We start from the raw sequence: 27,719 nt of genomic DNA, 5'->3' as shown, positions 1-27,719 counted from the left end.
TATAAACGGATCACCACTCAGGGTGATAAGGAAGAGCACATAGTAGTATTGATGTAATGTATATAATGCTAGTGTTTGACCTGAAGACAATCAAAAAAATTAAGTACAAATCAGTTGTTTATTCATAAACTGAAACACAACACATTTCCAAGATAGAAACAGGGGTTTTAAATAGCTGGTGAAAAGGTGCACTTTGAGCAACCTGAAGCAGCATTTACTCTGTAGAACACCAGTACTGAGTCTGATTGTTTTAAAACGGTATTCTGGATTGGTGTAATCGTCAATAAACAAAATGTTTCCTTCAAGCCCATTAAAGTGAAACAGTGCATCATGCTATTAATTCATAAAGAACCTTCTTCCTAAAGGATTATTGTTATTTCACCCTAATATATCCAAGTTAAAAGGAAACGTTGCTGAATGGATAGGGTGGGCATCCTACAGTGTGCATGAGCTACAAAAGGTCAGGCGTTTTCTTTAGAACAAAACATTTCACCAGATTCTATTTCTACTTTTTTTAAACATTACAAATGCCATTATTTTCCTCCCTTTCACAGACTCCTTCTTGACATGCAATCAAGTGACGGTCACAAAACCACTTTTGCTAATAAGATTTGAGAAAAGATTGAGAGACAAATAGTTTGTTTGCATAGCTACAGCAGTCTAAACATTCGAGCCTGGCCTCAGCGCTGGCCGGTGTAGGCACGAAACCAAGAGGTGACTGAGGCAGCAGCAGAGGAGATCATGCCTCCTGCGTTTCCTGCTGGCTGTGAGACCTGCATGGCTGTGCTCTGAGACAGCTCCATAGGCTGAGAAGGGATGTCACAAAATCGGGGGCTAGGGACAGTTTCCCAGTCTGTGCCCAAATCTGTCTCATCATCTGTTACTGCTTCATCTCCACTCTCCTCTGCAGCACACGATAACTCAGGCTCCAGAAATTCCATAGAGTCCTCCAAGTCTGCACTTACTTCAAAAGGTCCAGTCCTGTGCAAAGGGCATGAAACACATTGTGCATCATACACAGATTAGTAATGCTAATGGCAAAGGCATTTCAAAAAGGTTTAGACATTCAGGGATCCATTCATGACATTTAAATTTGTAATAATAAAAACACTAACGTTCTGCATGCAGAAGGTATAAACAAGTATTAATTTTACATTTCATTTTAAAACTAAACACTGCTTATCAAGGCTCACAATAAACCTGAGATGGCTTGAACTGAAGGTGCTGAAAAAGACATCAGTATTTCACTACCATTTTCCCCAGTGCTTGATGTAGCAAAAGTTTGCCCTGGAATTGAAATATACAGTACTTGACCCTTTTAGAATGTTTTAAATCATGTTCATGTGTCTGTATAATGTGTTGGTCAATGGTTTAGGACCACAGAAAACTCAGATCTGGTACATCGTATGATGAGTCCAGTCGTACACAAACAAACAACATAAATGAACCGACACTGGACCACCAGTGGGCAGATGATAATTGGGTGATGGATCAGCACATCAATCACACATGGTAGCGTGTGTTCAGAGTTTGTGGTGGTATAACTGTGGCGTTGTGACTGCATTAAGACTTTTCCCCTAGTCAAAATATTCATTCTTACCTGCCAAGGTTCTTGTTCTCAGGCGAGACCAGAAACATGATATTCCTCAGTGTGTGGTGTGGATGGAGTAGCTCGCTGTCTACATGCTGTGAGGACAGATTGATACAGAAAACAGGTATCATAAGAATGTCAAAGCAATTGTTAGCGTTTTCAGAGTATAATTGTGCATGCTTCACCTGGGAAAAGCAGAGATGCAAGATGTTGGTGTTGAGTTTGTTAACAGCACGAGTAAATCTGTAGCGACTCAAATTATCACCACAGAATTCACTGTAAAAAGAGACCAGGAAATTCATCAGCAACTTTCTGGAAGTGATCTTTAGGCATAAGAAAATTACTTCTCATAAAAAAAAGACAACAATCTGTATAACAAGCATTCAAAATTTTAGTGATCAAGCTGAACTCTGGAAATGATGTTACCTGTTACACAACTTCTTGGGCAGATTGACATCCAAAATATGGGAAAGAATGTTAACAAGTTGAGTAGCATAGCAGAGGGCTGCGCTAATCGTGTGTGCCGGAGTGATGTGGTCTAGCTCTATATATTATATACAAAAAGAAATTTCAGCCAATAACATCACAAATATACATTTATAAATTATGGACATTATATAAACGTTGAGCCTCAACTAGAAGACACTGGATAAATGTAAGATTATTTTGTGCATCAAAACACAATTATCATCTGCTAACCATTGCAAACAAACATGGCTAAACAATCTGAGTTACAGCAGCAAGAGCTGGTTCTGGAATTGTAATGAGAGCAGTAAGTAGAAAATATACCTGGGCCAGGATTAGTGCTTTTCTCTTCAACCCAGTTATAGTAGGCTGAGCAGTCTCCATTACTGGGTAGTGTGACATGGGGCCCTGTGATGCTGATGCTTGTTTCTCCATTCTGATCGTCCCAGATCCAACGACCAGACATGTAGGTTGTTCGTCGGGCCTCAGCTAACTCGCTTACAGTGCTGGACGTGAGAGCAAAGTCGTACTCCGCTACAGCAGTTTCTGCCGGGTCTCTGGAAAGCAGAAACTCCAGTTAAAAAGTCTCCTAAGCATAAAGTCGATGCTTGCTACTGCCAGGACACTGAAAACATAACGATCCACTTCAGGCACAACTTTTTTGGGTGGAGAAGTATCGCATTCCTCTACTGCAAGGTAAACGCCTAAGCTAATTTTGTGCCAGCAGTGGAGCTTTTATAGTCGGTCAAAATAAAAAAATAAAAAAACACAGACAAAGAATTAGAATAAAGTTCATTACTCAAACCTGCTGCCCTGCTTCTCCTCCTGTGTGGGGAAGATGTAGGTGGTGAGTTCCCAGATGTGACCCCGTCGTACCTCAGCCAGAGCCTCCAGTCTGCTCTGCAGCTCTTTATTTCTTTTCTCTAACAGTTCACTCAGGCGACGGTTATGACGCTCGATCTTATCCCTCTTCTCTTGGTGGCGACTCGCACGACGCTGCAGTCTTTGACCTTCTTCCTGAGAGCGAAGTAACACATCTTTACCTTAAGAAAGAGAGACAGGGGGGAAAAAATAAGTCATTGTGGTGCCTGCCAAAAAAAAAAAAAAAAAAACAACAACACCCTGATCAACACAAGACTTCTAAGCTGGGTGGAATTTATGGTTCTGATTGGCGATATATATATATATATATACACACACAGTGGGTACGGAAAGTATTCAGACCCCCTTAAATTTTTCAATCTTTTTTATTTTGCAGCCATTTGCTAAAATCATTTAAGTTCATTTATTTTCCTCATTAATGTACACATAGCACCCTATATTGACAGAAAAACACAGAATTGTTGACACTGTTGCAGATTAATTAAAAAAGAAAAACTAAAATATCACATGGTCCTAAGTATTCAGACCCTTTGCTCAGTATTTAGTAGAAGCCCCCTTTTGATCTAATACAGCCAGGAGTCTTTTTGGGAAAGATGCAACAAGTCTTTCACACCTGAATTTGGGGATCCTCTGCCATTCCTCCTTGCAGGTCCTCTCCAGTTCTGTCAGGTTGGACGATAAACGTTGGTGGACAGCTATTTTTAGGTCTCTCCAGAGATGCTCAATTGGGTTTAAGTCAGGGCTCTGGCTGGGCCATTTAAGAACAGTCACAGAGTTGTTGTGAAGCCACTCCATCGTTATTTTAGCTGTGTGCTTAGGGTCATTGTCTTGTTGGAAGGTAAACCTTCAGCCCAGTCTGAGGTCCAAAGCACTCTGGAGAAGGTTTTCGTCCAGGATATCCCTGTGCTTGGCCGCATTCATCTTTCCCTTGATTGCAACCAGTCGTCCTGTCCCTGCAGCTGAAAAACACCCCTACAGCATGATGCTGCCACCACCATGCTTCATTGTTGAGACTGTACTGGACAGGTGATGAGAAGTGCCTGGTTTTCTCCACACATACCGCTTAGAATTAAGGCCAAAAAGTTCTATCTTGGTCTCATCAGACCAGAGAATCTTATTTCTCACCATCTTGGAGAACTCCATGCGGGCTTTCATGTGTCTTACACTGAGGAGAGGCTTCCGTCAGGCCACTCTGCCATAAAGCCCCGACTAGTGGAGGGCTGCAGTGATGGTTGACTTTCTACAACTTTCTCCCATCTCCCGACTGCATCTCTGGAGCTCAGCCACAGTGATCTTTGGGTTCTTCTTTACCTCTCTCACCAAGGCTCTTCTCCCCCGATAGCTCAGTTTGGCCTCTAGGAATGGTTCTGATCGTCCCAAACGTCTTCCATTTGAGGATTATGGAGGCCACTGTGCTCTTAGGAACCTTAAGTGCAGCAAAAATTTTTTTGGAACCTTGGCAAGATCTGTGCCTTGCCACAATTCTGTCTCTGAGCTCTTCAGGCAGTTCCTTTGACCTTAATGATTCTCATTTGCTCTGACATGCATTGTGATCTGTAAGGTCTTATATAAACAGGTGTGTGGCTTTCCTAATCGAATCCAATCAGTATAATCAAAAATTTCTGGACTCAAATGAAGGTGTAGAACCATCTCAAGGATGATCAGAAGAAATGGAGAGCACCTGAGTTAAATATACGAGTGTCACAGCAAAGGGTCTGAATACTTAGGACCATGTGATATTTCAGTTTTTCTTTTTTAATAAATCTGCAAAAAGGTCAACAATTCTGTGTTTTTCTGTCAGTATGGGGTGCTATGTGTACATTCATGAGGAAAATAAATGAACTTAAATGATTTTAGCAAATGGCTGCAATATAACAAAAAGTGAAAAATTTAAGGGGGTCTGAATACTTTCCGTACCCACTGTATATATATATATATATATATATATATATATATATATATATATATATATATATATATATATATATATATATATATAAAATATTCAACACCAAGAATATTTGGAAGGGAAAATAAATCACTCACCACTCTTCACTTCTTCATTCCCACTGCAGATTGCCTCTTTTAGTTGCTCAATCTTCATCTTACATGACATAATCTTCCACTTCTGCCATGAACAAAATCACAACTGGTTGAGTGAGGTTTAAAAAACATATATAAATATTATCTGTAAATATGTATAAAAAAAGAAAAACATTTCTGGTGAAACGTACAAGCTGGTCTGCTTGAACCTTCTTGTCCATGGTTTTAATTACTCTGCATGTATAAAAAAACAAACAAACAAAAAACAGAACTTACACACCATAAATTGTCCAACATGCATCAACACCACCCCTGAAACATGTAATGTATAATAAACAACATATGGGCTCAAGGAGACTCAGAAACATTACCTTTGCTGAATAATCTCATTTTCCTTTTTTATTTTCTGAAGGCGTTCCAGTTTCTCTGTGTATCTGAAAACACAAGTTTTAATTTGATCTGCTTTTATTCTCCATTAATGATTAAAAACTGAATCATAAGAGTTAAGACACAAAGATAGAAAATATGCCTGCTCAACCACAGAAACAAACTTTGTGTCGAATTATTATTATTATGCATAATTTTTTACTTTCTTAATGCACATTAATGTGCAGTTCTTAGATTCCCACCTGACTGCACTATAATAAACAGTGCATATTTTTTTTTATTTTTTATAATTTTACCCTCTTTCTCATTGTAATCTTTTTATTAAAACCAACCTGTACAGTCTTCAATATTTTGCTTGTAATCAGATTTACGTCTATGAACATTACAATTTCCTTTGCGGATTAATCAAATCTGTCTCCCTATTGTTTATTCGTGCATGAACTAAGACCAGGACTTAATATTATACTTTTATTTCTATTCTATAGTTTATATTAAGCATTCAGTTAAATTAATGCACGAAAGGCAGACGTGGGCAGTCAAACAAGAAAATATTTCAACATGAAATCCTCGGCTAACTTTATGACTCAGCTAACCTGGTTAGGTAGTAACTGAGTCAAGATAATGCAGCCTGACAATACAGTATAAAGTTCATTTTTACATTTCAGACAGGTAATAAGAATTCATTATTGTATTAAGTGCATTGTTAAAGCCTAATAAACCGAGGGGCAGCCAGAAACGTCATTGTTGTTTCGCTTCGTCGTTAGCATGAGCTAGCAAATAACACTGTAAAGCTAAGCTCCTGATAACCGGGTCCTGGTGATACAATAATAAAAAAAACAGCTATTTTTGGCTGTCTGTTTGTTTCAAAGGTGAAGGAATACACCAGAACACACCTTTCAGGATTTTTGCCGTCGAAGTGGACAAAGTCTCCAGCTCGGATACACCGGGCACAGGTCAGCCTGCGTCTCGCAGTGTTACACAGAGGACATCTCTCCACAGCTACGTACAGTCCCTCCGCATCGTCCACCGACTCCACCATCATTGTGGCCGGAGAGACGATCACGGCCCCCGGCTGAAGAGGCTGATCCGGTCGTCTTGTTGCTCGGGCCTGCGCTCTCGCCCCCTCAGTGGCCGACTCACAGGGCCCGACCACCCGCACTTCGCTCTCCGGGGGACATGCCATAGCGCCGGTGCTTCCACGCTGCAGTGCCGTGCTACCGTGATGTGAAAGCGCGGTTCACGTCGTCTTCGACTTCATTCTCAGCTACAGACGCTGAAGCTGGAACTCATGGCTGCCTTAACGAAACACTAGTTGGTCTACGCTACTCAACGCAACACGTCACAGCAACACAACAACTAAACCCAGGAGCTGCTGCGCTTCTCCCCTAGCCGTTACCACGTGACTCACTTTGTTTATGTACAAGTCACGTGTGTACAGGCCCTGCAGTCAGCGCGCGTGCGCACAAGTTTAGCCGCGACCCCTCTCAAAACCTGGCCGGGACTCTCACAGAATGGAGAATGTAAACAATAAAGTCACAATATGAAACACAGCAGAGAATATGGACTGGAGAGCAGGCAACTTGGAACAACAAAAAATTGTTTTAAAGTTCAAAAGATGAAGTTTAGCTTTCTTTACATCACATTTACGTTTTAGAGCATTTAAACCCTATTTTTAAATGATTACAAATATTGGAGCATGTGACTGGCATTTTTTAATTATTTATTTCTTTACTCAGATGTTCCCTGTTACCTTGATTATCCAATTAAAAGCTCTAAATGGCTACTCTTTCTTTGAGCCCTGGGTATCCCTATCTATATATAAATGATCGATTGCCTCATATTTACTTTTTACTCTCAAACCTTAATTTATTTTAGTGAATAGCAAAGAAATTCATTGGTCTTGCCTTTCTTATATTTTCCATGAAAAACAAGTGTGCAGTTATGCCAAAAGTCAAGCTCAATAATAATACACTATATGGCTAAATTTCACTTTGGTAAAAACCTGTACATTGACCCCATGTAAATGCTTTTTGAGAATCATATTCAAGATTTAGAGAGTCTTTTATTATGCTGTTATAATTAACACAACTCTTCTTAAAGGTAGTGTTGCTGAAGGAATCAGGGACATCAGGCACTAGGGTGCATACAGCATTCCAGTTCACCCTAAAGGTTAGTCAGTTCTCAAGTGCCTCTCGGCTCAGGGTCAGAGCTGTGTGCAGGACACTCAGCTTTTCCCACTCCAACCTTGGCAAACATCAACATGGATCTCGCTGCGTAAACAGGAGTATTGTCTTGTTGGAACAGGTTTGGGCCTCCTGGTTCCACTTAAGGGATTATATTTGTAATGCTACATCATACAGAGACGTCCGACACAATTATGTGTTTGGTACCATTGTTACCATTTTGTGCCATTTTGTGTAGAACTATCATCAAGTGTGTTAAAATGTCTCAATTAGACCACATGGTATGACCACGATTAGTAAATCTAGCAAAAATGTATTGTTTTGGGATTTTTTTAAATGATGCATGAAAAAGAAAAACTGTTTTCATATTGCTAACTTGAGAGAAAATGCTAGAGGAGCATTCTTTCATAGAACTGGACGTTGGTGGGCCTAGAGAACAAGCTGTGAAAAACAAGGCAACATTAGACGACATGCGCAGAGGCTCTGAAACAACATGAATTATTGTAACATTTTTCCAGTATGAAAATCAAAACCAGTTCTCAGAAAATCCGACCTTTAGAGTTCAGTTTACTATGTAGAAAAATATATTAACAAAACATTTACCTCTTACCACTCAAATAGTAATCACAGTGACAGAAACACATCTAAATAGCATGCACAATGTTTGCAAATTAAATATCCATTACCAAAGGTTTGATTCAAGCTAAAGCCTAAAGAATCACTTTCAATAAAATCAGATTTCTAAACAGTCACCTTATATATTGACATATCAGAACTCAATAAAAAGTAGAAGTGCTTGTCTTTCACTGTTTCCTGAATCCTTTCAGAATTGGGTAGATATTTTCAAAAGCTTCATATATTTCAGAGCGATCTTTTGCACCTAGATTTACAAAGAGAAAACAAACAAACAAAAAACTTTTTGATTGATGCTTTTGCAATTAAATGTTGAGGTCTATTTGGGAAATGTGCTCTACAATTTTATTTAAAGGATAAATAGAATGATCAAAGCTAAACATGATTATAAATAGAGGACCACACTGTACCTGTAAGAACAACCTTTCCAGACTCAAATATCTTGAGGACAATCCGTGGCTTCGCCATTCGGTATATCAAACCAGGAAACAATTCAGGTTCATAGCTTGAACATATCATAGTTACCATACAAAAATGAAATTGCATTAAGATTTAAAACATGACCAGTTATTTGGACAAACCTGCTGAACTGTTGGTGAGTCAGAACCAGGTCTTCCAACCGTATGGGGAAACACACATCACAACTGCCGACCATGTTCTGGATCTTGAAGTCAAGAAATTTGGCTGGGAAGCCAAGCTTCTGTATCGCCCGGGCATACTTCCTTGCAGCAAGTCGAGACTGCTCCTCACTGGTGGGAAATAAGATAAACCTTAATCAAACAATAAATAGTGCATTGGAACAGAGCATTCAGTATCAGACTCCACATAAACAACTAACTAAACTGCACCATAATTTCACACAGCCAATTACTGCATTTAATATACATGATTTTGGAGATAAAACTTGCTAACCTCTTTGCGCCAGTGCAGACCATTTTTCCTGAGCTGAAGATAAGGGCAGTGGTCCTGGGTTCACGGATCCGCATAATTACAGCAGCAAAGCGCTATAGAAGAGCATGATTGGAAGAGCTGGCAATACTGAAGGCGGCATCTTTAATGTGTTTATTACATTTACATTTTGCTATTGCAAAATATTCTTGCCTATGAAACACGTTTATTTTTCTCTCTTTGATCTCAGATTCATCAGGGAATGAAAGCTAAAGGCACTACAAAAGAAATCTAATGACATGTAGCCCCTCTGTCACAAATTTAAATTAGACATACCTTTGGATTGTACTCAGCATTTCGACCTTGAAGGGCAATGGCTTTCAGGTTTAGAGGACATGCCAGGTTTACTGTGGACACTATATTCCTGTACACAACCAAATACAGATTAATATGTGAACAAAATCTAGCATTCTATTTAAATTTAAGTAAAATTTAAATTTAATTAAAAGATTTTTAATTTAATTTAGGTAAAATAACCCAATTAACAGTCAAAACAGAGCAGATTGCACACAGCCTACTGATACATGTTCAAATACCAGGAATCTAGAAGGGCACGTCAGAAACATGACAAAGTTTAAAATACAGTTAGAAAAATGCAAAAAATACAAAAATACAAAAAATGCATCGCTGTCCTATACCAGTGCCAAGCACACCCTGGTGGAAAAAGCTACTACAAGCGAATTATGGAAGAACATTTTGTAAAATGGATTGTGCTTCGTTGACCAATTAACTTCATAACTCTAAATCAAATTTAAATTCAGTCATAATTTACAGCTACAACACAGATAAAATATAATGTTAATGCACAGTAAAAGGATGACTTAATAGGCTGGCAAAGGTGTACTGATATACTATTGAATATAGAAGTATGGGGTTTGGAAGGTATTTATGACTGAGGACCTTTGGGATATTATTTGTGTTATACACGTCAGATTAAAAATATATATAAAATTATTGTGTAGACTTTTGATGTATTCTTTCTAATTCTGACCCAACAGACCTGAATATGAATGAATTTCCTAGAATTTTTGGAGTGAGCAACAACAGCAAAGGGACACAAACAATTTATTTCCTCTCTTGACCAGTAATCATGTTGTCCTCATGTACTGTAGACTTTAATATAAAGACTGGGCAACTGACAAACTATAAAACTGATAAACTGATGTGATATCAAATCTGCTGTCATTTTACATGCAGAAGTGCATGTGGCAAAGCTGTGCACCTTAACATATATTTACTGTTCTGTCATGTTCTTGGTATGTACCTGAAGTAAGTATTAAATATCACTGCATTTATTTTCTAAGGTAAAAAACAAATACAGCATTACCACAAGTACTACAACAATGCAATATCTTTGTTTCAGACTGTTTACTGCAGTGAAGTAGAAGCATCATTTCATAGTTTTAAAACTGTTGAACGGATATCTGTTGTTCCAAAAAAATATCTTACTGTAATTGTGGGATGATTTCTGAACTTTCTGCCACAGGAGCCACTGGGGTAATGGCTGTCATGGGGGTCATGGGGAGGTTGCAGAAGGGGGAGGCTGCAGGCTGCCTCTTATTAACCTCAGTGTCTGCTTCAGGAGGTCTTGCAGTTAAACAGTCCAGATAAACACCACTGTCCTCTGTAAGACCCACTCCTGTGTTCTCTCCCCCTTCATCCTGAACGTTTAGCTCATTAGGTAGAAAGCTCAGGTCCAGATCATCATCCTCATCTTTCTGTTGGTTGGAGATGGAAGAGGAGAGGAAAGAGGGAACCTGAAGATGTGGTGGGCCTTCCAAATCCCCTCTAAACATGTACTCAGAAGAACCCTGGTGGAAGTGGGCAATCATTTAGAGAATGTATTTTTTTTAAAGAAGATGCAAACCATTTCTTTATGCACCACTAGATCTTAACATACAGCAATTGACTGGTCAAAGTAGGTCTCAAGCAATGCATCTTCATCTATTTCTCTCCAGACCCATTAGGGATTGTGAATGAACCCAAAAAAGTGAAGCAGATAGTCGCGTTGTGCAAATTGGAAACTATCTAAAACAAAGCTGGATTGTTTTTAAGTTGATAAATGAACAGCACTTGCGCAGATTCACTAATTCACTAAAACTTTATTTCTACTAATACATTTAACGCGACAACCAAACTCTTAGTGAATCATCTGGAGTAAAAAAAATAAAAATAACCGGTTGGTTCCTCACGATTTTCCTCTGTCCAGAACAGAGAGACGTTTTATTAATTATAACTGAAATCTTTTTTTAAAAGTCTTTTGCGCATGACCAGAAGTGATCGGCTAATCATTATTATTAAAGTTATTCATGTCCCCACGTGTATCCCGGACAGGGTCACCTCGCACAACACAACTGTTTATCACTTCACCAGCAATAATAACCATATTTGATCAGCAGGCTCACAGAAAAGACGCATGGATTGACATTTCTATTGCAATAAACTAAAAGCGTTCAATTGTAACAGACCAGAAACACTTCTGTTTGCTTTCAAAACAATATTTCGTGCATAAGTTAATGCTCTAATCTGATTCGTCATAAAATCTTCATTATTTCCAAATAACAAAGTAGTTTTGGCTGTAATATAACAAACAAATATTAATGTTTTCTATAATAACAGCTCACAGAGGTTTTGTGGCTGATGCGCCAATTTAATATATGACTAAATCTAAAGGGTTTAAAAACTTCTTGTTGTTTAACAAAGTTTATACCGCATCGCTGAGCAATACTTTGTTAAGTTTGGTTGACAGAAGGTCTAAGAACTGTAATTATTTTTTCGTTAATGCACAGCTAAAGTAGTTCCAGGCAGGTCTTGACTGGACCGGTTAAGATTGAATCCTTTAAGGTAACTGAAATAAAGGAAAATGTAGCCCACTGTCCACCACAACACACAGATCTCAACAAACTCAACGCAACAACAAACTCAATGGCATAAAAAATATAAATATAATGCAAAAAAATGAATTGCATTGGCTCCATCTTATATTAATAGTCCCAGAATGGCGCTTTGGAATTAGCAACAAAGACCTGAGATATCTAGTTGATACTTTATTAGTATTACTTGCTATTGAATCGAAAAGAATAATAAAATAAATAAACGAATAGGTGGTACCATTCATCCCTAATGCAAAACACAATTATGTCCACTAGGTGGAGGTAACGAGAACAAAAGTCTAATTTGCCATTACAAACTGAACTAGAAGAAGCTCCTATCATGGACGGTGATAAGATCATTGCATATGTATTGTGCATGTAACAGTAGAAAGGCAATAATAAAAATAGTATTATGGTTATTACAGTGAGTTTCTATTATTTTTTTTTTTAGCCTGTGCATGGTTCTGTTTATTATGAGTTGTCTGCTTTGACGATAATATTTGATGTTAGCTTTGGGCAGCATGATATGAATTAAGGCTATGGAAGAAGTAAGAAATAGTTTGAGAGACTTCCCAGAAGAAGCTCGAGGTGAGTGTGTAATGTTAAAACATGAATTAACAACAGCTTAAAGCATGTTCAGATTGTGTCCTGTAACCATTTGCCTCAATTATCTGTTAAATTTATATCTCCTAATGGCAGTACACTGTATGTCTGATGTCATCCATTAAATCATGTGATTGATCATTTGGTTGTTCCAAATGATTTTAACTGTAAGAATTATTTTGCATAGATTTATTAATCTTTTTTAAATTATTGATCGTGCATGTGACAATAAATAGAAATAAACTGAGATGCTTTTTTTCATCAACCGTTCAGATTATGTATGTGTCTTATACTTTATCATGTCTTCCACAGCTTTACTTGAATGAGTTAGTACCATATCTGCAGTGCCGTGAAAGCGCGGTTCACGTCGTCTTCGATTTATTCTCTGCTACAGACGCTGAAGCTGGAACTTATGGCTGCCTCAACAGAACTACACAAAACACTAGTTGGTCTACGCTACTCAACGCAACACGTCACAGCAGCACAACAGTCAACCCAGGAGCTGCTGCGGTTCTCCCCTAGCCCTTACCACGTGACTCACTTTGTTTACGTACAAGTCACTTGTGTACTAGCCCTGCAGTCAGCGCGCGTGCGCACAAGTTTAGCCGCGACCCCGCTCAAAATGTGGCCGACCAAAATGGAGAATGTAAACAATAAATTTACAATATGAAACACAGCAGAGAATATGGACTAGAGAGCAGGCAACTTGGAACAAAAAAATAAAAAAATTTTTTTAGTTCAAAATATGAATTTTAGCTTTCTTTACATCACATTTACGTTTTAGAGCATTTAAACCCTATTTTTAAATGATTACAAATATTGGAGCATGTGACTGGCATTTTATATGATTTATTTCTTTACTCGGATGTTCCCTGTTACCTTGATTATCCAATTAAAAGCTTTGACTGGCTACTCTTTCTTTGAGCCCTGGGTATCCCCATGTGAGGTGCCATGTTCTAAGTTGTTTAACACATCTATATTTAAATGATTGTTTGCCTTATATTTACTTTTTACTCTCAAACCTTAATTTATTTTAGTGAATAGCAAAGAAATTCATTGATCTTGCCTTTTTTTATATTTTCCATAAAAAACAAGTGTGCAGTTATGCCAAAAGTTAAGCTCAATAATAATACACTATATGGCTAAATTTCACTTTGGTAAAAACCTGTACATTGACCCCATGTAAATGCTTTTTGAGAATCCCATTCAAGATTTAGAGAGTCTTTTATTTTGCTGTTATAATTAACACAACTCTTTTTAAAGGTAGTGTTGCTTAAGGAATCAGGGACATCAGGCACTAGGGTGCATACAGCATTCCAGTTCACCCTGAGGGTAGTCAGTGCTCAAGTGCCTCCGGGCTCAGGGTCAGGGCTGTGTGCAGGACACTCAGGTTTTCCCACTCCAACCTTGGCAAACATCAACATGGATCTCGCTGCGTAAACAGGAGTATTGTCTCGTTGGAACAGGTTTGGGCCTCCTGGTTACACTCAAGGGATTATACAACCCCTGGCAAAAAGTATGGAATCACCCCTCTCAGAAGATGTTCATTCAAATGTTTAATTGTGTAGAAAAAAAAAACCAAGCACATACAGTCATAAATATTGGGACATCGACACAATTCTAACATTTTTGGCTCCATACACCACCACAATGGATTTGAAATGAAAAGAAGCACAAGTTGTGCTTTGACTACAGACTGTCAGCTTTAATTTGAGGGCATTTACATCCAAAGCCGGGGAACGGTGTAGGAATTACAACAGTTTGCATATGTGCCTCCCACTTTTTAAGGGACCAAAAGTAATGGGACAGAATAATAATCATAAATCAAACTTTCACTTTTTTAATACTTGGTTGCAAATCCTTTACAGTCAATTACAGCCTGAAGTCTGGAACGCATAGACATCACCAGACGCTGGGTTTCATCCCTGGTGATGCTCTGCCAGGCCTCTACTGCAACTTTCTTCAGTTCCTGCTTGTTCTTGGGGCATTTTCCCTTCAGTTTTGTTTTCAGCAAGTAAAATGCATGCTCAATCGGATTCAGGTCAGGTAATTGACTTGGCCATTGCATAACATTCCACTTTTATCCCTTAAAAAACTCTTTGGTTGCTTTTGCAGTATGCTTTGGGTCATTGTCCATCTGCACTGTGAAGTGCTGTCCAATGAGTTCTGAAGCATTTGGCTGAATATGAGCAGATAATATTGCCCAAAACATTTCTAAATTCATTCTGCTGCTTTTGTCAGCAGTCACATCATCAATAAATACAAGAGAACCAGTTCCATTGGCAGCCATACATGCCCACACCATGACACATCACAACTGCCGACCATGTTCTGGATCTTGAAGTCAAGAAATTTGGCTGTATTGCCCGTACATACTTCCTTGCAGCAAGGCGAGACTGCTCCTCACTGGTGGGAAAGAAGATAACCCAATTAACAGTCAAAACAGAGCAGATTGCACACAGCCTACCGATACATGTTCAAATACCAGGAAACTAGAAGGGCACGTCAGAAACATGACAAAGTTTAAAATACAGTTAGAAAAATGCAAAAAATAAATAAATAAATGCATCGCTGTCCCATACCAGTGCCAAGCACATCCTGTATTCTCCTGTTTACCCTTACAGACCACAAGCCATTTTCTTCTTTACAGCCAAATATAGAACATTCCTCCATATTTAAAGATGCTGAATGTAATATCTTTGTTTCAGACTGCTTACTGCAGTGAAGTAGAAGCATCATTTCATAGTTTTAAAACTGTTGAACAGATATCTGTTATTCCAAAAAAATATCTTATTGTAATTGTGGGATGATTCCTGAACTTTCTGCCACAGGAGCCACTGGGGTCATGGGTGTCATGGGGAGGAAGCAGAAGGGGGAGGCTGCAGGCTATTAACCTCAGTGTCTGCTTCAGGAGGTCTTGCAGTTGAACAGTCCAGATAAACACTACTGTCCTCTGTAAGACCCATTACTGTGTTCTCTTCCCCTTCATCCTGAACGTCTAGCTCATCAGGTAGAAAGCTCAGGCCCAGATCATCATCCTCATCTTTCTGTTGGTTGGAGATGGAAGAGGAGAGGAAAGAGTGTAAGATCCGTAGGCAAAAGCAAGACGGCAAGTATTCCAAACTTTACATTTTATTTTAAACAGCAACTTCACGAATTCCCGCCTAGCTCACAGTTCTTCTTCTATGCTTTTTCTATCCAGCGTCTCTAGCGGTAGCGCAAGGAATTGCATAAAACACAACAAAGAGGGATCCTGAAGATGTGGTGGGCCTTCCAAATCCCCTCCAAACATGTACTCAGAAGAACCCTGGTGGAAGTGGGCAACCATTTAGAGCAGGGGTGGGCAAATAATTTTTACAAGGGGCCACATGAGAAACCTGAATTGTGTAAGAGGGCCACACGAACGATAATATTTTAGGGATGCACCGAAATGAAAATTCTTGGCTGAAACCAAAAACCAAAAATGAGGAAACCAAGGCCAAAACCGAAACACCAAAAGAAAAGATTGTCAATTTTTAGAACCATTGCATTTATGGCTATAAATGAGTACTAACCTCACTAAAATCAATGCATTGCAATTCAAAGAATAAATCAATTACAAAAGTGTTTTATTTATTATAAATTATTGTTATTAATTTGTTACCATTCATAGTATTGACAGACAGGCAGCGGTCAATTATTATTAGCAACGGGTCTGTTAAACAAAAATAATTGACCGCCGAACCTTTGGAAGCCCATTCAAGTGAATGGAAGGTTCTAATCTACAGCATTAAGAAAAACCGTGTAATACATAATATTATATTATAATAATTATTATTTTCGGGATCCACGGGGAATGTTTCAAAGATCAACCCGTCGAGCCACTAGAGACCACTGATCTAAGGCAATGAATTGCATCAATTTTTGTGGTATGCCTTTTGCCTTGGCACCATCACTGGAAAACTTTCCTGCCTTTTCAAAAACGTCCACTACAGACTCGGATTGACTACTTTTCTTTGCCGCGTTCTTCTCATATTTAGAATGGCAATCGGGATGTTTGGATTTCAGGTGATAAATTAAACCCGACTTGGAGAAACTATTTGCAGATACACCCCCTCTTGAAATTTTAGCATTGCATGTTTTGCAAATCGCTCTCCGCACACCGCAGACATGTTGGCTCTTATCCAGATAACCGTGTGCTGGCTGCGCTTTTTTATTGCGTCATTACAATTGTTTTTCTGCCGTGTTGTTTCGGTGATTTAGGCATTGCGGGCGAAAATTTCGGGTGGTCGAATTTTCGGTGCATCCCTGTAAATTATGATTGGGGGCCTCACGCGGGCCGGACAGGGACGTACAAAGGGACGGATGTGGCCCACGGGCCGTAGTTTGCCCAGGTCTGATTTAGAGTATGCATTTTTTTTTAAGAAGATGCAAACCATTTTTTTATGCACCACAAGATCTTAACAGCAATTAGAAGAGACCTACTTTGACCAGCAATTACATTTAATACATTTAACGCGACAACCAAACGCTTAGTGAATCATCTGGAGTAAACAAAAAAAAAGGTTGGTTCCTCACGATTTTTCTCCGTCCAGAACAGAGAGACGTTTTATTTATTACAACTGAAATCTTTTTTTAAAAGTCTTTTGCGCATGACCGGAAGTGATCGGCTAATCATTATTATTAAAGTTATTTTTGTTCCTCGTGTATCATGGACAGGGTCACCTCGCACAACACAACTGTTTATCACTTTACCAGCAATAATAACCGTATTTGATCAGCAGGCTCACAGAAAAGACGCAGCTTACATGGAGGAGGTTTTGTGGCTGATGCGTCAAATAATATATGACTAAATGTAAAGGGTTTAAAAACTTCTTGTTGTTTAACAAAGTTTATACCGCGTCGCTGAGCAATACTTTGTTAAGTTTGGTTGACAGAAGGTCTAAGAAGTGTAATTATTTTTTCGTTAATGCACAGCTAAAGTAGTTCCAGGCAGGTCTTGACTGGACTGGTTAAGATTGAATCCTTCAAGGTAACTGAAATAATGGAAAATGTAGCCCACTGTCCACCACAACACACAGATCTCAACAAACTTAACGCAACAACAAACTCATTGGCATAAAAAAATATAAATATAATGCAAAAAAATGAATTGCATTGGCTCAATCTTATATTAATAGTCCCAGATTGGCGGGTTTGAAATTAGCAACAAAGACCTGAGATATCTGGTTGATTCTTTATTAGTATTACTTGCTATTGAATCGAAAAAAATAAATAAAATAAATAAACGAATAGGTGGTACCATACATCCCTAATGCAAAACACAATTATGTCCACTAGGTGGCGGTAACGAGAACAAAAGTCTAATTTGCCATTACAAACTGAACTAGAAGAAGCTCCTATCATGGACGGTGATAAGATCATTGCACATGTATTGTGCATGTTACAGTAGAAAGGCATTAATAAAAATAGTATTATTAGTATTTGCTTACTATTATATGCCTGGTAAATCGATATGGAGGGATATAGCATTTATAAGTGTTTATTTGTGTGTTTTTTGAAAGTGGATTTTATTATTTATTGTTTTCTTTCTTTATCTCCCAGTTTTACCCATCCTTATTAAAGCTTGAAAAGAGGAATATCGTGTCTGTGATTTGATGAAGGTGGGGTTTAGCTTGCTGTCGAAATATACAGAGGACGTATATAGAGGACAGTACAGTAAAACGACGGCTCTGTCGGGCAGGACATCGCAGTTCGAACGGATTCTACACAAGTAATCTTATTTTCGCCAAACTATGTCAGAGAAACGTTAACCAACCTGGAAGACCAGGTCTTGTGCCACCACGCAACATTCTGCTGCAGCGTTAGCACGTGCAGAGGCAGAAGCTGCAAAGGCACGTCTATCGTTTGCTGAAAAAGAAATAAAGATAAAAATAGAAAAGGCTCGTCTAGAAGCTTCTATAGACATGTTAAAGCAAGAGAAAGAAGCTGCTGCAGCTGTAGCAAAGGCTGATGCACTTGAAGCTGCTGTTGAAAATTAAAGTAAAAGATAACGCTGTAGACTCTTGCAAGATCATACTCAAATGGATGCAGCACAATGCACTAATGATTATGTCAAGCAACAAGCAAAATCAAATAGCCCATCTATTTCAATGCCTGGGGTAGAACCGTTTTCAGACGACCAAACAGGTCACACCAACCGGCCATTATCACCTAACGCATCAGTACTTTATCCAGCAGGCAACACTCCCTCCGCATATGCAACTGCTGCTGCTTATGTACATAATAATTCTAATATGAATGACTTTGTGCGTTACCTAGCACGCAGTAAACTTATCTCAACAGGGCTACTAAAATTCAATGATCAACCGGAAAGCTACAGGTCATGGCGCAGTTCTTTTAAGAACGCTATCCGAGATTTAGACTTTGCATTCAGTGAAGAAATTGACCTTCTTGTCAAGTGGCTTGGGAGGGAGTCTGCAGAACATGCCATTTGAATTCGAACTGTGAATACGAATAAACCGGAGAGAGGGTTGAATTTGATTTGGGCTAGACTGGAGGAATGTTATGGCTCAACTGAGGTGATTTAGAATTTACTATTCAAACGCCTTTAGAGGTTTCCCAAAATAACAAAGACTATGCTAAACTAAGAGACTTAAGTGACTTGCTTATGGAGTAACAGCCAGCCAAGGATGATGGAGACCTGCCTGGACTTTCAGTACTCGACACTGCTCGTAGCATAAACCCTGTAGTTGAAAAACTTCCTTATGGACTTCAAAATAGGTGGTTATCTGTTGGCTCTGACTATAAACTAAAACACGTTGTTCCATTTCCTCCATTTGAAGTGTTTGTGGATTTTATTAGTCGACAGGCTAGGATCAGGAGTGACCCAAGTTTCAAATTCACCGTACATGCAGATGCTCTTCCTGGGCTAACCTCATGGAAACAACAATAACAGATGGAGATTTCAGTACATAAAACTGATGTGTTACCTGTTGTCACCTCTGATGTAGACAGACCCTTCAACAAAGGCAATGATTGTGATAAGTTTTGTCCCATACACAGAAAGACACATCCTCTTTGCAAGTGCCATATCTTCAAGGAAAAGCCTCTTGAAGAACGTAGAGCATTCTTAAAAGAGAATGGAATTTGCTTCAGATGTTGCATGTCTTTATCACACATTGCTAGAAACTGCAAATGTCAAATTCACAGAATGTGGTAGCGAAAAACATCATACCGCTCTTCATCATGATCCCTCACTTTCAAATAAGGACACAAGCCCCCATCCAGAGTATGGCGGGGAGAGAGATCTCGACATCTCAGCTCATTGCACTCAAGTCTGTGGTGGCGCCTTAACTAACAGGTCATGTTCTAAAATCTGCCTTGCCAAGATCTATCCTGGTGGGTGCCGTGATAAAGCAGTTAAACTTTGCAATAATTGATGACCAAAGTAACAGATCATTGGCTCGTTCGGAGTTGTTTGATATGTTTGACATCCAAAGCTCTAGTTCACCATATTCACTAAGAACCTGTGCTGGCGTTACGGAAACAACAGGAAGATGAGCCAGTGGCTTTCATATTGAATCCATGGATGGACAGATTAGCCTCCCACTTCCAGATCTGATCGAATGTAATGAGATTCCTAATAACCGATCTGAGATCCCTTCAGCTTCTGCTGCACTCTACTATCCACATCTTAGATCAGTAGCACCCCTTATCCCAGAAATCGATCCAGATGCTCACATCATTCTTCTCCTTGGACGGGATGTTCTCAGTCTGCATAAGGTGCGTAAACTAATCAATGGCCCACATGACCTGCCATATGCTCAAAAACTTGATTTAGGATGGGTCATTGTAGGCAATGTCTGCCTTGGAAATATCCATAAGCCACTCACAGTTAGCACACTTTATACCAAGACATTGGATAATGGACGACCTTCACTTTTTGAGCCATGTCCTAACATCATACAGGTGAAAGACAGATACAATGATTCATTTAAACTTGTTTCAGCACATAAAATAAACTGTTTGGGCGACACAGTGTTCGAGCTTATGAAAGATGATGACAAAGTGGCTCTGTCTATTGAAGACTAACTGTTTTTGAACATTATGGAGAAAGGGTTTAAGAAAATTGAGAACAACAGTTGGGTAGCACCACTGCCATTTAAAAATCCACGACAACATCTTCCTGACAATAAGCCACAAGCAATGAAACGCCTCGCATCACTTTTGCGCAATTTTGAGAGAAAACCACAGATGAGAGAACACTTTATTTCCTTAATGGAAAAGATCTTCGAGAACGGACATGCAGAGGTAGCTCCTCCTCTTGGAGAAGAAGAAGAACGGTGGTATCTTCCACTTTTTGGTGTTTACCATCCAAAGAAACCTGGACAGATCAGGGTGGTATTTGATTTTAGTGCCCAATATGGAGGCATCTCCCTCAATGTTGTGCTGTTAACAGGACCAGACCTCAACAATTCTCTCCTGGGTGTACTCATGCGATTTCGCAGAGAGTCAGTTGCCATATCTGCAGACATCCAACAGATGTTTTATGTTTTCTTGTCAAAGAGGAAGACAGGAACTTTCTGAGATTTTTATGATTCCAAGACAATAACTTCACCAAGAATATTGTGGATTACCGCATGAAGGTACATGTCTTTGGAAATAGCCTGTCACCAGCCGTAGCTATTTATGGACTGAGAAAATCTGTCCACTTAGAAGGACACGATCATGATCCTGAAGTGTAACAGTTTGTGCAGCGTGATTTCTATGTCGACAATCAGTTAAAGTCTTTTCCTAGTGTAGAAGCAGCAGTATGTTTGCTAAAGCGAACACAGAACGCTCTTGCTATTAGGGTACATAAACAACCAGACCAGACACGTCTATGTCTATGTCAAGACTCTGTTGTTGACATAGACATAGACGCGTCTATGTCTTTGTCAACAACAGAGTCTTGAGGATAAGAAGATCCAGTCGGCCTGAACAATTGTGTTATTTACGAACTGACCAAAATCCCGCAGACATAGCCACAAGGCCCTTTCCTGCAGCACATCTCGCGAGCAGCCCATGGTTATTGGGACCCACATTTCTGACGGATTCCTCTAGCCCCCAGAAAAGGACATTTTTGAGCTCATAAATCCTACAAGTGATGTTGAGGTGCGACCAGACGTTTCTAGTATGAGTACATCTATATTGAGCAAGAAACTGGGATCACAGCGCTTCTCTAGGTTCTGAATCGGCGACAATCTGCATTCCTCCATGGCCTTTGGTAGCTTCGTCGGTATGTTTATTGTTTCTTATTCATGTAGCATTCATAATATTTGATTATTTGTTGGATTTGTCATTCTTTCATAGGTTTCTTTATATCAGCTGCCTTTTTACATGGGAAAGAGAGTTGCAATGTTCCTTTGTTTACTATTATATACCTGGTAAATCGATATAGAGGGATATCGCATAGGATATTGTAAGTGTTTGTGTGTATATTGAAAGTGGATTTTATTATTTATTGTTTTCTTTCTTTATCTCCCAGTTTTACCTATCCTTATTAAAGCTTGAAAAGAGGCATATCGTGTCTGTGATTTGATGAGGGTGGAGTTTAGCTTGCTGTCAAAATATACAGAGGACGTATATAGAGGACAGTACACCTTGCCCTTACCACGTGACTCACTTTGTTTATGTACAAGTCACGTGTGTACAAGCCCTGCAGTCAGCGCGCGTGCGCACAAGTTTAGCCGCGACCCCGCTCAAAACCTGGCCGGGACTCTGACAGAATAGAGAATGTAAACAATAAAGTCACAATATGAAACACAGCAGAGAATATGGACTGGAGAGCAGGCAACTTGGAACAAAAAAAAAATTGTTTTAACATTCAAAAGATGAAGTTTAGCTTTCTTTACATCACATTTACGTTTTAGAGCATTTAAACCCTATTTTTAAATGATTACAAATATTGGAGCATGTGACTGGCATTTTTTAATTATTTATTTCTTTACCCAGATGTTCCCTGGTACCTTGATTATCCAATTAAAAGCTTTGACTGGCTACTCTTTCTTTGAGCCCTGGGTATCCCCATGTGAGGTGCCATGTTCTAAGTTGTTTAACACATCTATATTTAAATGATCGATTACCTCTTTTTTACTTATCACTTTCAAACTTTAATTTATTTCAGTGGATAGCAAAGAAATTCATTAGTTTTGCCTTTCTTATATTTTCCATGAAAAACAAGTGTGCAGTTATGCCAAAAGTCAAGGTCAATAATAATGCACTATATGGCTAAATTTCACCATGGTAAAAACCTGTACATTGACCCCATGTAAATGTTTTTTGAGAATCCCATTCAAGATTTAGAGAGTCTTTTATTTTGCTGTTATAATTAACACAACTCTTCTGAAAGGTAGTGTTTCTGAAGGAATCAGAGACATCAGGCACTAGGGTGCATACAGCATTCCAGTTCACCCTGAGGGTAGTCAGTGCTCAAGTGCCTCCGGGTTCAGGGTCAGGGCTGTGTGCAGGACACTCAGGTTTTCCCACTCCAACCTTGGCAAACATCAACATGAATCTTGCTGCGTAAACAGGAGTATTGTCTTGTTGGAACAGGCTTGGGTCTCCTGGTTCCACTTAAGGGATTATATTTGTAATGCTACATCATACAGAGACCTCCGACACAATTATTTGCTTCCAACTTTGTAAAACGGTTAAGCGGCGGCTCAAATTTTAATCTGATTATCATTTTGTGCCATATTGTGTAGAACTATCATCAAGTTTTCAAGTGTGTTAAAATGTCTCAATTAGACCACGTGGAATGAACACGATTAGTAAATCTAGCAAAAATTATTGTTTTGGGATTTTTTTTAAATGATGCATGAAAAAGAAACTGTTTTCATATTGCTAACTTGGGAGAAAATGCTAGAGGAGCATTCTTTCATTGAACTGGGCGTCGGTGGGCTTAGAGAACAAGCTGTGAAAAACAAGGCAACATTAGACGAACAAACACGACATGCGCAGAGGCTCTGAAACAACATGAATTATTGTAACATTTTTCCAGTATGAAAATCAGAACCAGTTCTCAAAAAATAAGGCCTTTAGAGTTCAGTTTACTATGTAGAAAAATATATTAACAAAACATTTACCTCTCACCACTCAAATAGTAATCACAGTGACAAACACATCTAAATAGCATGCACAATGTTTGCAAATTAAATATCCATTAACAAAGGTTTGTTTCAAGCTAAAACCTAAAGAATCACTTTTAATAAAATTAGATTTCTAAACAGTCACCTTATATATTGACATATCAGAACTCAATAAAAAGTAGAAGTGCTCGTTTTTCACTGTTTCCTGAATCCTTTCAGAATTGGGTAGATATTCTCAAAAGCTTCATATATTTCAGAGCGATCTTTTGCACCTAGATTTACAAAGAGAAAACAAACAAACAAAAAACTTTTTGATTGATGCTTTTGCAATTAAATGTTGAGGTCTATTTGGGAAATGTGCTCTACAAATTTATTTAAAGGATAAATAGAATGATCAAAGCTAAACATGATTATAAATAGAGGACCACACTGTACCTGTAAGAACAACCTTTCCAGACACAAATATCAGGAGGACAATCCGTGGCTTCACCATTCGGTAGATCAAACCAGGAAACAATTCAGGTTCATAGCTTGAACAATAACATATTATAGTTACCATACAAAAATGAAATTGCATTAAGATTTAAAACATGACCAGTTATTTGGACAAACCTGCTGAACTGTTGGTGAGTCAGAACCAGGCCTTCCAACCGTATGGGGAAACACACATCACAACTGCCGACCATGTTCTGGATCTTGAAGTCAAGAAATTTGGCTGGGAAGCCAAGCTTCTGTACCACCCGGGCATACTTCCTTGCAGCAAGGCGAGACTGCTCCTCACTGGTGGGAAAGAAGATAAACCTTAATCAAACAATAAATAGTGCATTGGAACAGAGCATTAAGTATCAGACTCCACATAAACAACTAACTAAACTGCACCATAATTTCACACAGCCAAATACTGCATTTAATATACATGATTTTGGAGATAAAACTTGCTAACCTCTTTGCGCCAGTGCAGACCATTTTTCCTGAGCTGAAGATAAGGGCAGTGGTCCTGGGTTCACGGATCCGCATAATTACAGCAGCAAAGCGCTATAGAAGAGCATGATTGGAAGAGCTGGCAATACTGAAGGCAGCATCTTCAATGTGTTTATAACATTTACATTTCGCTATTGCAAAATATTCTTGCCTATGAAACACGTTTTTTCCTCTCTTTAATCTCAGATTCATCAGGGAATGAAAGCTGAAGGCACCACAAAAGAAATCTAATGACATGCAGCCCCTGTGTCACAAATTTAAATTAGACATACCTTTGGATTGTACTCAGCATTTCGAGCTTGAAGGGCAATGGCTTTCAGGTCTAGAGGACATGCCAGGTTTACTGTGGACACTATATTCCTGTACACAACCAAATACAGATTAATGTGTGAACAAAATCTAGCATTCTATTTAAATTTAAGCACACAGCCCACTGATACATGTTCAAATACCAGGAAACTAGAAGGGCACGTCAGAAACATGACAAAGTTTAAAATACAGTTAGAAAAATGAAAAAAAAAATTGCAAAAAAAAATGCAAAAAGAAAAAGCATCGCTGTCCCATACCAGTGCCAAGCACACCCTGCATTCTCCTGTTTACCCTTACAGACCACAAGCCATTTGCTTCTTTACAGCCAAATATAGAACATTCCTCCATATTTAAAGCTGCTGAATGTAAGATCTTGAAATTTTACTTACTCTGGTGGAAAAAGCTACTACAAGCGAATTATGAAAGAACATTTTGTGTTGAGTGAGCAACAACAGCAAAGGGACACAAAATGTGTTTCCTCTCTTGACCAGTAATCATGTTGTCCTCATGTACTGTAGACTTTAATATAAAGACTGGGCAACTGACATACTATAAAACTGATAAACTGATGTGATATCAAATCTGCTGTCATTTTACATGCAGAAGTGCATGTAGCAAAGCTGTGCACCTTAACCTTATATTTACTGTTCTGTTCTGTTTTTGGTATGTACCTGAAGTATTAAATATCACTGCATTTATTTTCTAAGGTAAAAGACAAATACAGCATTACCACAAGTACTACAACAATGCAATATCTTTGTTTCAGACTGTTTACTGCAGTGAAGTAGAAGCATCATTTCATAGTTTTAAAACTGTTGAACGGATATCTGTTGTTCCAAAAAAATATCTTACTGTAATTGTGGGATGATTCCTGAACTTTCTGCCACAGGAGCCACTGGGGTCATGGGTGTCATGGGGGTCATGGGGAGGTTGCAGAAGGGGGAGGCTGCAGGCTGCCTCATATTAACCTCAGTGTCTGCTTCAGGAGGTCTTGCAGTTGAACAGTCCAGATAAACACCACTGTCCTCTGTAAGACCCACTCCTGTGTTCTCTCCCCCTTCATCCTGAACGTTTAGCTCATCAGGTAGAAAGCTCAGGTCCAGATCATCATCCTCATCTTTCTGTTGGTTGGAGATGGAAGAGGAGAGGAAAGAGGCATCCTGAAGCTGTGGTGGGCCTTCCAAATCCCCTCCAAACATGTACTCTGAAGAACCCTGGTGGAAGTGGGCAATCATTTAGAGTAAGCATTTTTTTTTAAGAAGATGCAAACCATTTCTTTATGCACCACAAGATCTTGACATACAGCAATTGACTGGTCAAAGTAGGTCTCAAGCGATGCATCTTCATCCATTTCTCTCCAGACCCATTAGGGATTGTGAATGAACCCAAAAAAGTGAAGCAGATAGCCGCGTTGTGCAAATTGGAAACTATCTAAAACAAAGCTGGATTGTTTTTAAGTTAATAAATGAACAGCACTGCGCAGATTCACTAATTGGGTCTAAAATTAATTGTGATTAATACATTTAACGCGACAACCAAACGCTTAGTGAATCATCTGGAGTAAAAAACAAAACAAAAAAAAAGACGTTCCTCACGATTTTTCTCCGTCCAGAAGAGGGAGACGTTTTATTAATGATAAATGAAATCTTTTTTTTTTTTTTTTTAAAGTCTTTTGCGCATGACCGGAAGTGATCCGCTAATCATTATAATTAAAGTTATTCATGTCCCCACGTGTATCCCGGACAGGGTCACCTCGCACAACAAAACTGTTTATCTCTTCACCAGCAATAATAACTGTATTTGATCAGCAGGCTCAGGAAAGACGCATGAATTGACATTTCTACTGCAATAAACTAAAAGCGTTCAATTGTAACAGACCGGAAACACTTCTGTTTGCTTTCAAAACAATATTACGTGCACAGGTTAATGCTCTAATCTGATCCGTCATAAAATCTTCATTATTTCCAAATAACAAAGTAGTTTTGGCTGTAATATAACAAACAAATATCAATGCGCATAACGAATACATTATTGTTTTCTATAATAACAGCTCACACAGAGGAGGTTTTGTGGCTGATGCGCCAAATAATTTGACTAAATCTAAAGGGTTTAAAAACTTCTTGTTGATTAACAAAGTTTATACCGCATTGCTGAGCAATACTTTGTTAAGTTTGGTTGACAGAAGGTCTAAGAAGTGTAATTATTTTTTAGTTAATGCACAGCTAAAGTAGTTCCAGGCAGGTCTTGACTGGATCGGTTAAGATTTAATCCTTTAAGGTAACTGAAATAAAGGAAAAAATTTTAATATAATGCAAAAAAAAGAATTGAATTGGCTCAAGATTATATTAATAGTTCCAGAATGGCGGTTTGGAATTAGCAACAGAGACCTGAGATATCTGGTTGATATCTTATTAGTATTACTTGCTATTGAATCGAAAAAAAAAAAACTAGAATGTAACATTTCCTGAAGAAAATGTGAGTAGTGCTTGCCGGTGCACAAATCCACACCCCGGGTGTGAGTCTTTAGTGCCGATTGTTTTTATTGCCAACCTGATGCGGAATGACCACGATTAGTAAATCTAGCAAAAATGTATTGTTTTGGGATTTTTTTTAAGTGATGCATGAAAAAGAAAAACTGTTTTCATATTGCTAACTTGGGAGAAAATGCTAGAGGAGCATTCTTTCATAGAACTGGGCGTTGGTGGGCCTA

General features: G+C 38.8%; 5 protein-coding genes and 1 long non-coding RNA gene across 15 annotated transcripts in view; 2 read left to right on the top strand and 4 right to left on the bottom strand.

Moving 5' to 3' along the window:
- Positions 1-99: 99 nt before the first annotated feature.
- Positions 100-13,240, bottom strand: atg14 (autophagy related 14). Of its 7 annotated transcripts, none has more exons than XM_083544997.1 (11): positions 13,040-13,223; positions 6,262-6,676; positions 5,353-5,415; positions 5,173-5,215; positions 4,985-5,066; positions 2,856-3,099; positions 2,381-2,613; positions 2,018-2,135; positions 1,777-1,867; positions 1,601-1,686; positions 100-981 (listed from the first exon to the last, which is right to left on the bottom strand). In XM_083544997.1, the coding sequence occupies exons 2-11, from the start codon at positions 6,549-6,551 to the stop codon at positions 681-683; spliced, it is 1,551 nt and encodes a 516-aa protein (XP_083401123.1). In that variant the 5' UTR covers positions 6,552-6,676; positions 13,040-13,223; the 3' UTR covers positions 100-680. The 7 variants fall into 7 exon arrangements, with proteins under 7 accessions (XP_083401123.1, XP_083401125.1, XP_083401120.1 ...); XM_083544999.1 differs by having other exon boundaries at positions 2,862-3,099; positions 13,040-13,157; XM_083544994.1 differs by having other exon boundaries at positions 1,601-1,867; positions 2,862-3,099; positions 13,040-13,240.
- On the top strand, positions 7,195-7,867 carry LOC310727996. The gene is made up of 2 exons (XR_014534160.1): positions 7,195-7,662; positions 7,699-7,867. It is a non-coding gene; the product is annotated as an uncharacterized lncRNA (long non-coding RNA).
- LOC310727995 (TATA box-binding protein-like 2) lies at positions 7,872-21,431 on the bottom strand. The gene is made up of 9 exons (XM_083545008.1): positions 19,580-21,431; positions 18,406-18,497; positions 10,582-10,943; positions 9,409-9,496; positions 9,097-9,188; positions 8,766-8,933; positions 8,595-8,689; positions 8,305-8,431; positions 7,872-7,992 (listed from the first exon to the last, which is right to left on the bottom strand). The coding sequence occupies exons 1-8, from the start codon at positions 19,767-19,769 to the stop codon at positions 8,355-8,357; spliced, it is 1,164 nt and encodes a 387-aa protein (XP_083401134.1). The 5' UTR covers positions 19,770-21,431; the 3' UTR covers positions 7,872-7,992; positions 8,305-8,354.
- On the bottom strand, positions 13,950-27,069 carry LOC310727991 (TATA box-binding protein-like 2). 4 transcript variants are annotated; one of them, XM_083545002.1, is made up of 9 exons: positions 26,605-27,069; positions 26,313-26,394; positions 25,862-26,223; positions 24,973-25,060; positions 24,663-24,754; positions 24,332-24,520; positions 24,155-24,249; positions 23,865-23,991; positions 13,950-14,040 (listed from the first exon to the last, which is right to left on the bottom strand). In XM_083545002.1, the coding sequence occupies exons 2-8, from the start codon at positions 26,358-26,360 to the stop codon at positions 23,915-23,917; spliced, it is 951 nt and encodes a 316-aa protein (XP_083401128.1). In that variant the 5' UTR covers positions 26,361-26,394; positions 26,605-27,069; the 3' UTR covers positions 13,950-14,040; positions 23,865-23,914. The 4 variants fall into 4 exon arrangements, with proteins under 4 accessions (XP_083401128.1, XP_083401126.1, XP_083401127.1 ...); XM_083545000.1 differs by lacking the exon at positions 13,950-14,040 and adding an exon at positions 22,923-23,544; XM_083545001.1 differs by lacking the exon at positions 13,950-14,040 and adding an exon at positions 22,923-23,149.
- jmjd7 (jumonji domain containing 7) overlaps positions 17,878-27,719 on the top strand; it is a 59,984-nt gene continuing 50,142 nt past the window's right edge. The window contains exon 1 of the mRNA XM_083545006.1: positions 17,878-18,058. The gene's annotated coding sequence lies outside the window, so the exon portion shown is untranslated. The remainder of the gene's footprint in view (positions 18,059-27,719) is intronic.
- Positions 22,923-27,719, bottom strand: part of LOC310727994 (TATA box-binding protein-like 2) — a 39,901-nt gene continuing 35,104 nt past the window's right edge. Inside the window, exon 9 of the mRNA XM_083545007.1 lies at positions 22,923-23,243. The gene's annotated coding sequence lies outside the window, so the exon portion shown is untranslated. The remainder of the gene's footprint in view (positions 23,244-27,719) is intronic.

Source organism: Silurus aristotelis (genome assembly GCF_946808225.1).
Source record: "Silurus aristotelis genome assembly, chromosome: 6".
NCBI classification, from domain to species: domain Eukaryota; kingdom Metazoa; phylum Chordata; class Actinopteri; order Siluriformes; family Siluridae; genus Silurus; species Silurus aristotelis.
Note: the sequence above shows the minus strand (reverse complement) of the source record. Positions and strands in the feature narration are given on the sequence as shown.